At 35.2% G+C, this 15936-nt stretch overlaps 1 protein-coding gene across 3 annotated transcripts in view; it reads left to right on the top strand.

The window, feature by feature from the left end:
- Positions 1-15936, top strand: part of BLTP3B (bridge-like lipid transfer protein family member 3B) — a 116262-nt gene that overhangs the window by 44426 nt on the left and 55900 nt on the right. For all 3 annotated transcript variants that reach the window (XM_036086034.2, XM_078076460.1, XM_078076461.1), the window contains 2 exons: positions 6114-6294; positions 8292-8375. In XM_036086034.2, coding sequence (XP_035941927.2) covers positions 6114-6294; positions 8292-8375 — 265 coding nt within the window. The remainder of the gene's footprint in view (positions 1-6113; positions 6295-8291; positions 8376-15936) is intronic.

Below are 15936 nucleotides of genomic sequence, written 5' to 3'. Positions count from 1 at the left end.
AATTTTCCCAACACCATTTGTTGAAGAGACTGTCTTTTTTCCATTGTACATTCTTTCCTGCTTTGTCAAAGATGAGTTGACCATAGAGTTGAGGGTCCATTTCTGGGCTCTCTATTCTGTTCCATTGATCTATGTGTCTGTTTTTGTGCCAGTACCATACTGTCTTGATGATGACAGCTTTGTAGTAGAGCTGGAAGTCCGGAATTGTGATGCCGCCAGCTTTGCTTTTCTTTTTCAACATTCCTCTGGCTATTCGGGGTCTTTTCTGGTTCCATACAAATTTTAGGATTATTTGTTCCATTTCTTTGAAGAAAGTGGATGGTATTTTGATGGGGATTGCATTGAATGTGTAGATTGCTCTAGGTAGCATTGACATCTTCACAATATTTGTTCTTCCAATCCATGAGCATGGAACGTTTTTCCATTTCTTTGTGTCTTCCTCAATTTCTTTCATGAATATTTTATAGTTTTGTGAGTACAGATCCTTTGCCTCTTTGGTTAGATTTATTCCTAGGTATCTTATGGTTTTGGGTGCAATTGTAAATAGGATTGACGCCTTAATTTCTCTTTCTTCTGTCTTGTTGTTGGTGTATAGGAATGCCACTGATTTCTGTGCATTGATTTTATATCCTGCCACTTCACTGAATTCCTGTATGAGTTCTATCAGTTTTGGGGTGGAGTCTTTTGGGTTTTCCACATAAAGTATCATATCATCTGCAAAGAGTGAGAGTTTGACTTCTTCTTTGCCAATTTGGATGCCTTTTATTTCTTTTTGTTGTCTGATTGCTGTGGCTAGGACTTCCAATACTATGTTGAATAGCAGTGGTGATAGTGGACATCCCTGCTGCGTTCCTGACCTTAGGGGGAAAGCTCTCAGTTTTTCCCCATTGAGAATGATATTCGCTGTAGGTTTTTCATAGATGGCTTTTATGATGTTGAGGTATGTACCCTCTATCCCTATACTCTGAAGAGTTTTGATCAAGAAAGGATGCTGTACCTTGTCAAATGCTTTTTCTGCATCTATTGAGAGGATCATATGATTCTTGTTCTTTCTTTTGTTAATGTATTGTATCACGTTGATTGATATGCGGATGTTGAACCAACCTTGCAGCCCAGGGATAAATCCGACTTGGTCGTGGTGAATGATCCTTTTAATGTACTGTTGGATCCTATTGGCTAGTATTTTGGTGAGAATTTTTGCATCCATGTTCATCAGGGATATTGGTCTGTAATTCTCCTTTTGGATGGGGTCTTTGTCTGGTTTTGGGATCAAGGTAATGCTGGCCTCATAAAATGAGTTTGGAAGTTTTCCTTCCATTTCTATTTTTTGGAACAGTTTCAGAAGGATAGGTATTAATTCTTCTTGAAATGTTTGGTAGAATTTCCCTGGGAAGCCATCTGGCCCTGGGCTTTTGTGTTTTGGGAGATTTTTGATGACTGCTTCTATTTCCTTAGTGGTTATAGGTCTGTTCAGGTTTTCTATTTCTTCCTGGTTCAGTTTTGGTAGTTGATACATCTCTAGGAATGCATCCCTTACTTCCAGGTTATCTAATTTGCTGGCATAGAGTTGCTCATAAAATGTTCTTATAATTGTTTGTATTTCTTTGGTGTTGGTTGTGATTTCTCCTCTTTCATTCATGATTTTGTTGATTTGGGTCATTTCTCTTTTCTTTTTGATAAGTCTGGCCAGGGGCTTATCAATCTTGTTAATTCTTTCAATGTAGTTCATCTTAAATGTTAGAGTGCAAATAAAAAGGGGAGTGAAGGAACCATAGAAGCATAGAGAAGTTGTAGTCAACTGCTTGCATAGTTTGGAAAGGTTTCACAAAGAGGATAATGAAACCAAGTCTTAAAAATGAGAAGTTCACAGTGAGGGAAAGGATGTGTCAGATGAGGGAATGGAATCTGCACAAGTATATTGTTTTCTGTTTTTTGTTTTTTGTTTTTTGCACAAGTATATTGTTAAAGAGCATGGTATTTCTGATAAAAATGAGTTTGGCATTACTAGAGAAGTCTTTTTGAGAATAACATACACATGCCTCTCAGATATACACCTTTCCAGGTTTTAAGGAAATTGGGTTACACATATTCCATTTTGATGTGTTCTTTCTTAAACTTGGTCTGCCAGAGAATGTGCTTATGTTAAAATGTCAGATTCATTCTCCCTTTCCCAAACTACTCTTATCCTACTTGACAAATGAAAGGCCTTCTTCTTAATTCTTATTATTCTTAGTATGATGGATTTGTCCAAGAAGAGAGGAAAAATACTAAAAAAGCTTGGGGTGTGACAAGATGGAGGTAATTTGAAATACTGTTATTCGTGTTGGAAGTCAATGACTAAATGACAAAGTAACAAGTCATGTGGTTTCTACTTCCACTTCTTTGCTTTTGACACATTTAAAAAAATTTTTTTTAAAGATTTTATTCATTTATTTGAGAGAGAGTGAGTGGGAGAGCATGCGTGGGGAAGGGTCAGAGGGAGAAGCAGACTCCCTGCTGAGTGGGGAGCCCGACGCAGGGCTTGATGCGGGGCTCGATCCCGGGACTCCAGGATCATGACCTGAGCCGAAGGCAGATGCTTAACTGATTGAGCCACCCAGGTGCCCCTGTTTTCAACACATTTGAAGTAGGGTCTGTCTATACATATCAGCTATTAGATTATTAAAAATAATTTTTTAAAGTCATTTCATGAATCCTGGCATGTAATTTGAAGGAATTCAAAGAATCATGTCATCTTGCTAAAATAAAACCATTTTCATTCCAATTTACCTATTTATATGAATAGTTTTCTAGAGCTTTTAGCCGTAAAAATGAAATAAGGAATTGATGTAAACCTTATATCATTCTACCAATAAATAATATTTATCCAATGAGATATCTTTATAATTCTCTGGGGGAACCTGATTTTAAAAGTTTGATGAACAGGGGCGCCTGGGTGGCTCAGTCGGTTAAGCGACTGCCTTCGGCTCAGGTCATGATCCCAGGGTCCTGGGATCAAGTCCCACATCGGGCTCCCTGCTCTGCGGGGAGCCTGCTTCTCCCTCTCCCCCTCCCCCTGCTTGTGTTCCCTCTCTCGCTGTGTCTCTCTCTGTCAAATAAATAAATAAAATCTTAAAAAAAAAAAAAAAGTTTGATGAACAGAACACTGAACTATAACACAGAGTGGTCTTTCTGGGTGGGTAGCCCAAGTTTAGGCAGACGTATGTGGTGACTGGATGTAAGGGGCATTTGTTATATGTTGAAGAATTTGGACTTTTTCCTGTAGGCATGTGAAAGCCACTGGAAGTTTTTAGTAGGAAAGGAAATCTAATAATGCTTGGTGGTATTATACTGGATGGGCTGAAGAAGAAAAAGATTGCCAGTCTAAAAAAGGGGTAGATTTGAACCTCTGGAAATGGTTTGAAAGAAGAAATCAACAAGCCAAACTGGGGAGAGATACCTGAGTCTTTCTTCAGTTGAAAATAAAGAAGAGAAAATTGAGGATTTTCAAATGATAATTGGTAGCCAGTAAGTAAAGGGAATGCAGAAGAAGGAAGCAGGTTTGATTAAGGGAATAAGGCTAAGAAAAGGTAATAATTGAGTACCATTTTGAAGTTGAAAGAACATAATGAAATAGAAGTAATATTTTAAGTATTACCATCATAGGCATGAACACTAGTCTGTCAAGGTTTACAATGAGGATTTATGTAGCTTAGAATGTCAGTAACAGAGATGGTAATTGAAATTAAAGGCTAGTAGAGTTTTGGTGTTACTATAGGTCTTATTTAAATATGTGGATATATTTATATAGAATATAGATTAGGAAACCAGATAAAGATACAAATTGGAAACTAGAAACAAAGATAAAGTTCTATAATCCTATCACCATAATAAAACCAGTGTCAGCATTTTGAGTTATTTCCTTACAGGCTTTTTGCCTAGGCACCTGCATTTTTCCTAGTTTTAGTATGTAGTAAGTGGATATATACAATTTTCTTCCATGTTGTTAGTCTTTGTAATTACTATTTTTTGTTGCTCCCTAATATTTCTTAGTAGACTTACTTAACCATTCACACTACCACAGAGTTTCTTTCTTGAGTGGTAGTTGTCACATTACTACTTTAGGTATCATATAGAATGTCCTAATGACTTGAGGACCAAGAGAGTGGATGAGAGAGTGAAGTAGTTGATAGTGTTCCTTTGCTCAGCTGTACAAATTGAGAGACGTCTTCTCTCATAAATATTTGATTAGCTTCATCTTTTCCTTCTCTAAAAGGGAAGACTACACTGAAAACCAAGAAATGTTAAGATTATTCAGAAGGCAAAAGAGTTCATAATGGCCCACTTTTACCCCACCCCCCGCAAACAGCGTATAAACACTGAATCTACCACAACATTAAGAAAAGGGTTTGTAGAGAGATTAATGTTTATGTTTTTGTTTCTATCAGTATTTTTGTTGATGAAGAAATAGAAACCCTGGTTAAAGAAATACAGGAGAATTTTTTCCTTCAAAATAGTACAATCATAGATATAAATAGTAGTCTGTTAAAGCTTTGAAAGTAGAAGAACATAAGTGATTTGTCTTGGGGCGCCTGGGTGGATCAGTTGGTTAAGTGTCTGACTCTTGTTCTCAGCTCAGGTCTTGATCTCAGGGTCCTGAGTTTAAGTGCTGTGTTGGGCTCCATGTGGGGCCTGGAACCTACTAAAAAAAAAAGTAAAAATAAAAATAAGTGATTTGTCTTATGGAAGTTACTTCGACAATTAGTAAAAAAAATTTTCTCAAGCCCCTAGAATTTAAGGCTTCACAATTATAATTCATCTTTCCTTTTCTTTAATTACTGTGGACCTTGATCATTTTCTTTGAGAAATTCTCATTTACTGAGTATACTTTGAAATTTGTTTACAGATAATTCTTAATAGATAATGTGTAAACATGTATATATACAAAATATATATACTTTAATTTTCCATATATCACTAACTATACTTTTATTAATGAATTGTTCTTAATTAGAAACTTTTTAATATTTTTTGATGAAAAGTTTGGTCTTCATTTTGTTAATTATTATCAAAATTTCATGTACAGTTCTTTAGCTTATGTAACAGATGATCTTACAGTATGTTTACATATATACAATCATTTTAGGCTGTTAAGTTCACATCAGTCTTTGTACTTTAGCAGTATTCTATGCTTCTTCACTTTGGGGAGAAAAGAATTTGAATGCAGAGTCTGTTATAAATCTCTTCTGATTTCTGGCTTCTTCAGATATCCATGTTCAAAGGATGTGCCTCATCTCTTACGAGAGGCACCAGAGCACTTACAGTACTAAGTAGTATCACAAGCACTTCACAAAGAAGTGATTTATTTTTACAGGCTATATAATAGTGTATACAGCTGATGTATACAGGGCTCGCATTTGTTTCTCTTTTTAAAAAAAAAAGATTTATTTATTTATTTGAGAGTGGGGTGTGTGTGGGTGTGAGTGAGGCTGTTCGGGGTGGGGGAGGGGTCGAGGGAGAGAATCTTCAAGCCGACTGCCCACTGAGTCCATGCCTGATGCGGGGCTCCATCTCACAACAGGTGAGATCAAGACGAGCTGAAACCAAGAAATGGAAATGTTAAACCAAAATAACAAAATGAGGGATCCAGGTTAAGTAATAAGCAAAAGAATAGAGAAAAGTATCTTCTAAGCTTTTTTACATTTCTCACTCTTTATATTCCCTCATAGAATAAACTGAATTACGTTATTTAAGGGGAAAACTCCTCCACTGACTGACCCACCCAGTCGCCCTTGTTTCTCTTCTAATAGGTAGAACTGATACTATTTGAATAAGCTGCCTTTAATAGTTGCTAAATATATTTTCTAGAATAAGGACTATAAATATATAAATATTCAAGTATTTATTAAAATACATTGGTCTCATATTCAAATTGTGTATAATTCTCCAGTTTTTAGATTTAACTTTATTCTCATATAATTCAGAAAATATTTGGGGGGAATTGAGTTATTGATAGAAAACAAAATATATTAGCTTATTTTTCACGACTTCATTACTAAAGATATTTAAGTTTTCTTGTTTGTGGAATTTCAAATATTTAACATGAAGTGATAAGGCAGTTTTGAATCTTTTAGAGCTCTGCGGTAGCCCCATCTACCCAACAAGTGAAGACACCACAGACCTCAAATGCTCCTGATCTAAATGATGCAATTGTGAAACTATTCAATGACTTTGATGTTAAAGAAACCTCTCATCACTTGGTGATTTCTCATCTAGATCTACACATATGTGATGATATTCATGCTAAAGAAAAAGGTAAATAAAAGCTGCTTATTTCAAACTATTTTGGTTTTTCTAGGATTTCTTACAAAACTGGATTGTTTATCATATGTAATACATAGTATGTCCGGTATGATAACTGGCCATAATTTTATCATTCATATGAGGTATGTAAATGAAAGTTGTAATTTTAAGCAATATATATTGGTATGAAATTTTATTTTGCTTTAGTACTTAGTATTTCAGCACAATTTTTTGTTAGCTAGTATTTCACCAGATACTACCAGTAAAATTAGGTTTTAAAAAAATCATGGCCTAAATATTAGACTTGCCTTTGAATTAACTTTTTCATAATTTTGAAACTGTATATAAATTAAATTTGAGTCCATACTCAATTCATAATTATTTGCACACATGTTTTCCCATGGTGGTCTGTCTGCATTTTTCTGACCCCATATTCATGTAAACACAGCTGTGTGGCTGTTTACCATTTCTTGTGTCTCTTCGCCAGTAATCCTCCCAAAATTTGCTTAGGAAGCTAAATTCTAGTTAGTAAGTTTTTTTTCTTTTAGCTTTTGTTTCTCTTATTTTTCCTTATTTAGTAGACACAGGTAAGGGAGTAAATGGGAAGCTGCTCTTGGTCGCTTTGAAAATCTGTGGTTCCATAATGTAGGTACTAGGCATTTCTGTTTCTCCACTGGAGAGTGTTCCTGGCCCATAAGTGTTGGGAGGGCTCATCAAGTGGGCCTTCTTCTAGGACAGTAGTTCTTAGACTGTGGTGAGCTTGAGGATCAAGCTGAGGATCTCTTTAAAACCGGGATATTTATATCTAACCATTCTACCTCAGACCTGATTCACAGTCTGTACATCTGTGAAAATTGTTGCTCTGTATTTTTAAAGCTGAAAGAGTAAATATTGAGACCGATCCTGGATAGCAGAAGTTACCCTGCCTTCATCAGATAAGGCAGCCAGATGTCACTGACTAGATAAAAGGGTGGAACAAAAAGGTGAGGAAAGTTTGGAGTTTAGAGAAGGATTTGTTCTCTTTTCTTTTGTCCATCTTTGTGTCATTTGGTTTAAAGTTGGCATCTTCTGCTTTAGTTAGGTGAAAGGAAAATGGAAAAGTTAAAATAATCCAAAATAACAAAATGAGGGGTCAAGGTTAAGTAATAAGCAAAATAATAGAAAAAAAGTGTCTTTTAAGCTTTTTTTTACATTTTCACTCTTTATATTCCTTCATAGAACAAGCTGAATTATGTTATTTAAGGGGAAAACTCTACCAAAACATTTCCCTCATCATACAGATCTGTTCTAAAATCCAGAAAGGTCTGAAATGAATTATGTTCATTTGTACTTAGTTGTATCTTAATTTGTATTTTCCTTACTTCCAGTTGATTTATTCATGCTGTTTTAAAATTTGATTTTTATGTTGGAGTCACACTGAGTTGTGATCTACTTCTAATCTTCATATAGCTATGTTAATTTGGACAACTTACCTAACCCAATAGGCTAAATTTCCCCTTCAGTAAGAGATAGGATGATATAATATAGCGGTTAATATTTCCTGGGTTCAAAACCAGCTCTATATTTCTTGGCTAGTATGACCTTGGTCTATTTAATTACCATCTTTGTGTCTCAGTTTACTTATCTAGAAAATGGGGATGATAATAATAATAATAATAGTAGTAGTAGTAGTAGTAGTATCATCTATCTCAGGGTTGTAAGGAAGAGCAAATGAGCAAGTATACTTAAAGTATTTAAAACAATGCTTGGCATATGTTTAGGGCTGTAAATATAAAAATTCTGCTCTTTTTTTATCCTCACCGTTTAGCTTGGTACCTTGCAAATGATAGGAGCTCAATAAACACTGATTAGATTGTATTGCATTTCCTGAAATCCTTAATGTATTATCTATGATAACAGAGAGACAGTTAATCATTGCTTGGACTGTGAGTATGATAAATGAAGTGTTTCTGATACTTGCTTAATGTTTCTTTCTCTTTCTCTCAATTCCATTTTTTTTCTTTTTCCAGAGTCAAATAGACGTATTACTGGAGGGGCTATGCAACTCTCTTTTACACAGCTAACTATAGATTATTATCCTTATCACAAAGCAGGTATGTATAACAATTTCTTTAACAGACGTAAATCTTGCTTTAAAGTTATATAGACAGTTTATCTCATTTCCTTTTGTATTATTTGTTTTAATTCATTTCATTTTGTATTTATTTTATTTTGTTTTAATTTAATGTATGTTTATTTTTATTTTTTATTATTTTAATTCCAGTTAGGTAACATACAGTGTTACATTTGTTTCAGGTGTACAGTATAGTGATTCAACAATTGCATACGTCACTCAGTACTTAACACAACACCTGCACTCTTCAATTCCCATCACCTATTTCACCCAACCACCATCCACCCCCGTCCCATCAGTTTGTTCTCTATAACTAAGAGTATGTTTCTTAATTTGTCCCTCTTTTTTTTCCCCCTTTGCTCCTTTGTTTTGTTTCTTAAATACCACATGAGTAAAATCATATGGTATTTGTCTTTCTCTGATTGACTTATTTTGCTTAGCATTATACTCTCTAGCTCCATCCATGTCCTTGCAAATGACAAGATTTCATTCTTTTTGTGGCTGATAATATTCCATTGTAGATATATACCACATCTTCTTTATCCATTCATCTATCCATGGACACTTGGGCTGCTCCCATATCTTGGCTATTGTAAATAATGCTGTAATAAATTTAGGGGTGCATATATCCCTTTGAATTAGTGTTTTTGTATTCTTTGGGTAAATATCCAGTAGTGCAATTGCTGGATCATAGTGTAGTTCTATTTTTAACTTTTTGAGGAACCTCCATACTGTTTATCAGAGTGGCTGCACCAATTTGCATTCCCACCAATATTGCAAAGGATTCCCCTTTCTCCACATCCTCGCCAACACCTGTTGTTTCTTGTGTTATTGATTTTAACGATTCTGACAGGTGTGAAGTGCTGTCTCATTGTAGTTTTGATTTACATTTCCCAGATGATGAGTGATATTGAACATCTTTTCATGTGTCTGTTGGCCATCTGGATGTCTTCTTTGGAAAAATATCTGTTCATGTCTTCTGCCCATTTTTAATTGGATTATTTGATTTTTGGGTGTTGAGTTGTATCAGTTCTTTATATATTTTAGATACTAATCCTTTATTGGATATGTCATTTGCAAATATCTTCTCCCATCCTATAAGGTTGCCTTTTAGTTTTATTGATTGTTTTCTTTGCTGTGCAAAATTTTTTATTTTGATGTAATCCCAATAGTTTATTTTGCTTTTGTTTCCCTTGCGTCAGGAGATATATCTAGAAAAAAACAGCTCTGGCTGATGTCAAAGAGGTTATTGCCTGTTCTCTTCTAGAATTTTTGTGGTTTCAGGTCTCACATTTAGGTCTTTAATCCATTTTGAATTATTTTTGTGTTTGGTAGAAGAAAGTGGTCCAGTTTGTTTCCTTTGCATGTTGCTGTCCAGTTCTCTCAACACCATTTGTTTGAAGAGACTGTTCTTTTCCCATTGGATAGTTATTCCTCCTTTGTCAAAAATTAATTGACCATATACTTAATGGGTTTATTTCTGGGGGTTTTCTGTTCTCTTCTATTGATCTATATATCTGTTTTTGTGCCAGTACTATACTGTCTTGATGATTACAGCTTTGTAATATAACTTGAAGTCCAGAGTTGTGCTGCCTCCAGCTTTGCTTTTCTTTTTCAAGATTGCTTTGGCTATTCAAGGTCTTTTGTGGTTCCATACAAATTTTAGGATTGTTTGTTCTAGTTCTGGAAAAGAATACCTTTGGTATTTTGATAGGGATTGCATTAAATGTGTAGGCTTTGGATAGTATAGACATTTTAACAATATTCTTCTAATCCATGAGCATGAAATGTCTTTCTATTTCTTTGTGTCTTCTTCAGTTTCTTTAATCAGCATTTTATAGTTTTCAGAGTATAGTTCCTTTGCCTCTTTGGTTAGGTTTATTCCTAGGTATCTTATGGTTTTGGGGGCAATTGTAAATGGGCTTGATTCTTTGATTTCTCTTTCTGCTGCTTCATTATTGGTGTATAGAAATGCAACAGATTTCTATACATTGATATTTTATCCTGTGACTTTACTGAATTCATTTATCAGTTGTAGCAGTTTTTTGCTGGAGTCTTTCGGGTTTTCTATATATAGCATCATGTCATCTGCAAATAGTGGAGGTTTCACATCCTCCTTGCTGATTTGGATGCTCTTTATTTCTTCTTGTTGTCTGATTGTTGTGGCTAGGACTTGCAGTACAATGTTGAATAAAAGTAGTGAAAGTGAACATCCTTGTTTTGTTCCTGACCTTAGGGGAAAAGCTCTCAGTTTTTCCCCATTAAAGATGATGTTCACTGTGGGTTTTTCATATATGACCTTTGTTATGTTGAGGTGTGTTCCCTCCAAACCTACTTTGATGAGGGCTATTATAATGAATGGATGTTGTACTTTGTCAGATGCTTTTTTTGCACCTGTTGAAATGATCATATTCTTTCTCTTTTTGATGTGATATATCACATTGATTGATTTGCAAATATTGAACCACTGTTGCAACCTAGGAATGAATCCCCACTTGTTCACGGTGAATGATTTTTCTAATGTGTTGTTGAATTCCGTTTGCTAGTATTTTGTTGAGGATTTTTGCATCTATGTTCATCAGGGATATTGGGTTGTAGTTCTTTTTTCAGTGGTATCTTTACCTGGTTTTGGTATCAAGGTAATGCTGGCCTCATAGAATGAATTTGGAAGTTTTCTTTCCTTTTCTATTTTTTTGGAATAGTTTGGAGAACAACAGGTATTAACCCTTCTTTAAATGTTTGGTAGAATTTGCCTGTGAAACCATCTGGTCCTGGGCTTTTGTTTGTTGGGAGTTTTTTGATTACTGATTGAGTTTCTTTGCTGCTTATCAGTCTGTTCAAATTTTCTTTTCCTGTTTCAGTTTTAGTAGTTTATATATTTCTAGGAATTTATCCATTTCTTCTAGGTTGTCTAATTTTTGGCATCTAGTGTTTCATAATAACCTCTTGTAATTGTATTTCTGTGGTCTTGGTTGTTATTTCTCCTTGCTCATTTTTTATTTTATTGGAGTCCTGTTTCATTTCTTCTTTTTTTTTTAGATTTTATTTATTTGAGAGAGAGAGAATGAGAGAGAGCACAAGAGGGGGGAGGGTCAGAGGGAGAAGCAGACACCCCATTGAGCATCTTTTTTTCTTTAAGTCTGGCTAGAGGTTTATCAATTTTATTTTTTTCAAAGAAACAGCTCCAGGTTTCATTGATTTGTTCTATTGTTTTTTTTAGTTTCTATGTAATTTATTTCTGCTCTAATCTTTATTATGTCCTTCTACTGGTTTGGGATTTTGTTTTCTTTTTCTAGCTCCTTTAGGTGTAAGGTTAGGTGGTGTATTTGAGATTTTTCTTGCTTCTTGAGGTAGGCCTCTTTGGCTATAAATTTCCCTCTTAGAACTGCTTTTGCTGCATCCCAAAGGTTTTGGACCATTATATCTTCATTTGTTTCCATTTACTTTTTTATTTCTCCTTTTATTTTCTGGTCGACACATTCATTGTTTAGTAGCATGTTATTTAACCTCCATGTATTTGTGATCTTTCCAGATTTTTTCTTGTGGTTGACTTCTAGTTTCATAGTGTTGTGGTCAGAAAAGGTGCATGGTATGACTTCAACATTCTTGAATTTGTTGAGATTTATTTTGGAGAATATTCCATGTGCACTTGAAAAGAATATGTATTATGCTATTTTATGATGGAATGTTCTAAGTGTATCTGTCAAATCCATCTGTTCCAGTTTGTCATTCAAAGCCATTGTTTTCTTAATTGATTTTCTGTTTAGATGATCTGTCCATTGATGTTTAAGTAGGATGTTAAAGTTCCCTACTATTATTACTATCAATTAGTTCCTTTATGTTTGTTATTAACTGTTTTATGTATTTGGGTCCTCCTGTGTTGGGTGCATAAATATTTACAATTGTTATATCTTCTTGTTGGATCGTCTCTTTATGATTATATATTATCCTTCTTTGTCTCTTGTTACAGTGTTTGTTTTAAAGTCTGTTTTGCCTGATACAAGTATTGCTACTCCAGCTTTTTTTTGACATCCATTTGCATGATAAATGTTTCTCCATCCCCTCACTTTCAATCAGCCAGTGTCTTTAGGTATAAAATAAGTCTTCTGAAGGCAGCATATAGATGGGCCTTGTTCTTTTTATCCATTCTGCTATCCTGTGTCTTTTGATGGGAGCATTTAGTTCACATAAATTCAAAGTAATTATTGACAGATATGTATTCATTGTCATTTTATTATTTGTTTTGTGGTCATTTCTAAAGATTTTCTCTGATCTTTGTCTCTTTTTCATGGTTTGCTGATTTTCTTTAGTGATATATTTGGATTTCTTTCTCTTTATTCTTTGCATATTTATTAGTGGTTTTTGTTATGGTTACCATTAGGTTTGTATATAACCTTTTCTGCATATAGCAATCTGTATTAACTTTGATCCCATTGTTTACTTTTCTCCTCCCCACATTTTAGATATATGTTTTTATATTTTACATTCTTGTATTTTATGAGTTCCTTGATTGATTTTTTACAGAAATACTCATTTTTACTGCTTTTGTGTTTCCTATCTTAATACTGTCACTTTTGGTCTCTCCTTTCCACTCACTGTCCCCTTTAATATTTCTTGCTGGACTGGTATAATGGTCATGAACTCCTTTCTTTTTTGTTTGTCTGGGAAACTATCTCTCCTTCTATTCGGAATGATAGCCTTGCTGGATAGAGTATTCTTTGGTGCAGATTTTCCCCATTCAGCACTTTGAATATATCATGCCGCTATCTTCTGGCTTGGAAAATTTCTGCTGAAAAATCCTCTCATAGCCTTATGGGTTTCCCCTTGTAAGTTACTGTCTTCTTTTGTCTTCCTGCTTCTAATTTTTTTTCTTTATAACTATATTTTGCCAATTAAAATATGTCTTGGTGTGCATCTGCTTTTGTTGATTTTGATGTTAGTTCTCTGTGCCTCCTGGATCTAGATCCTGGATCCTTTCCCAGGAAAGGAAACAGGTATCTAGGGAAATTTTTAGCTTTTCTTTCTTTCTTCTTTTGTTTCTTTGTTACTTTGTTTCTTTCTTTCTTTGTTTCTTTCTTTCAGGCAGCAAAGCAGAGTTTATTGAGCGATAGTAAAATTTATTAAATGATAGAGTACAAAGCTCCCGAATTGGGAGGGGGACCCAAGAGAGTTGCCTTCTTTTATTTCTTCAGAGGAATTTTCTGCCGCCTTTTCTCTCTCTTCTTTTTCTGTGACTCCTATAATACTGTTTGATGTTATTATGTTTGATGGAATCACTGAGTTCCCTAAGTCTATTCTCATTTTGCATAATTCTTTTCTCTCTTTTGTTCAGCTTGATTACTTTCCATTAATCTGTCTTCTAGGTTACTAATTTGTTCCTCTGCTTCTTCCATCCTGCTGCTCATTCCACCAGGTGTGCTTCTCATTTCATTCATTGAGCCTTTTATCTTTGCTATGTCATTCCTTATCTCTGTGTTAAGGGTCTCGCTCATGTCTTCCACTCTCTTCTCAAGTCCAGTGAATATCCCTATAATCATTACTTTATATTCTCAATCAGTAATGTAACTTATATTTGTTTCACTTAGCTCTCAGGCTGTGCCCTTGTCCTGTTCTTTCACTTGAGATAAATTTCTCTGTCTTCTCATTTTGTCTAAGTCTCTGTGCCTATTTCTCTGTGTTAGGAAAATCAGCTATATCGCCTGTTCTTGAGGGTAATGGCCTTATGAAAAAGAGGTCCTGGAGTGCCCTGCTTTCTGGTGTTCCCTGTTCACCAGGTCCTGGTGCTTCTGGGAGTGCTCCGTTGTTGTTTCCTGGTCGCTTTATCTCTCAGGCCAGTTGTCTGCAGAGGCTCTCTTTGCCTGTTGGCAGTGTTTTGTCCCTGGCCTGAATATGGAGCATTTTAGCTAGGTATGCTCTGGTCTGCTTGTGAAATGAGACCTGTTGCCACAACTGCCGGAACAGAGGCTCTTCAAAACTCCCATTTAGGGAGATGCAGTGTGAGCAGGGATTTGGGCATGTCTTCTGGAGGAGTGGGGTCTGCTGCACTGGGACTGAGAGGCAAGTGTGAGTGGGAGGGGCAGTTCCACTGGAGTGCGTGGAGCAAGGTTTGATGTAAGCAAGTTGGGTAGTGGATGTCCACACTAAGCTGATTCCTGCAGGTTACCCTGTGCTTATGCTGAGGGGCGGGGGAAGGAAATGGTGCTGGCCTGTTCCTTTGTTCCCAGAGGGGTCTCCATGAATGCTTTCTCTCTGGGATGTGATCCAAGATGAGTGAATAACTTCCCTGGTGTATGCTTCAGGTGCTCTTCAGATTGCTCTTTCCATGCTACATGTTTGTGGGTTGTTTGTCTGCCTTCTTTACAAGAGCTGCTTCAGTGTCCTCCGAACTTTCCTACAGCCAGGCATGCTGACCTTCAGAACTCCAGGCTTTAAGCCTTGCTAGTTGCTAGAAGTCATGAAATTCAGCTCCTTTTGGTTTCCAAGTCAGCTGCTTATGGGGATTCATTTTCCCCATGTGTTCCCCTGTGTGTTAGTTTGTCTTTCACCCTTCTCTGTGACTCTGGCTCCCTCCCCAACACAGTAGCCACGATCTGTTTCCCAAACCCTGTCACTGTACTTCCTACCTTCTTCATTGTGGCCTCTTCTCTACCTTTAGTGTGGCGTTCTGCCAGTCTTGAGGTCAATTTCTGGGGTATTTAGGATGATTTGATAGTAATCTAATTGTATTCGTGGGTTAAGGTGAGCCTGGAGTTCTACTCTACTGCCATCTTTCCTCTCTTTAATTTTTTAACGAAAAAAGAGACCAAGACATTTGTTATTTTTTCCCCAGTAGTATCTTACCAAGAAGATATAAATGCCATAGAAAATATTTATGCATTTTATAGAGTTTTATGTAGATTATTAGAAAGTGTAATTGTTAGCATTTGTCAGTATTCTAAATAATTGATTTAAAAGTTAAAATCAGAATGTGGAAGACATATTTTGTGCCATTTTATTTTGTTCATTGTAGCAAAAGTAAGTTATTAATATGTGTAGAATTTTAAAAGTTAGTATATTATTAGTATATTAAAAAATCAAGAAAGAATATAAAGTAAAAGGATAACAATGATTTTAAGATTCCTGAAACTTTTTTTTTAACTTTTCTATATTTTCTAAGTTTCATTAATAGACTTTTTGCACTTGATTTTAGCCAAAAACCTGAGAAGTAATACATAATATACTTTTGAATAGTTGAATATTGATAGGCTTTTTCTCCCAAATAATAAAAACAAAAGGTATATATATTTATGGCCAAATTAAGTAATTTGACCTTATGCTAATCTCTGCATTTTGGTAATGTGTGGCTTTTTTTTTTAATTCACAAAAATAAGATAAAACAAGTATAATGAATTTTTCAGGACTTTAAGAATGTGATAAAACTTTTCTGTTCATAAATTTCCATCTCCTACTCTTTGTTATTTCTGTATCTGTACTTGACAGAATTTAAAGGTTTTACTATTTGTTTTGATTTTTGTTGGAAGGCTTTGCTATATATTCTATTC

This window comes from Halichoerus grypus, chromosome 6 (genome assembly GCF_964656455.1).
Source record: "Halichoerus grypus chromosome 6, mHalGry1.hap1.1, whole genome shotgun sequence".
NCBI classification, from domain to species: Eukaryota; Metazoa; Chordata; class Mammalia; order Carnivora; family Phocidae; genus Halichoerus; species Halichoerus grypus.
Note: the sequence above shows the minus strand (reverse complement) of the source record. Positions and strands in the feature narration are given on the sequence as shown.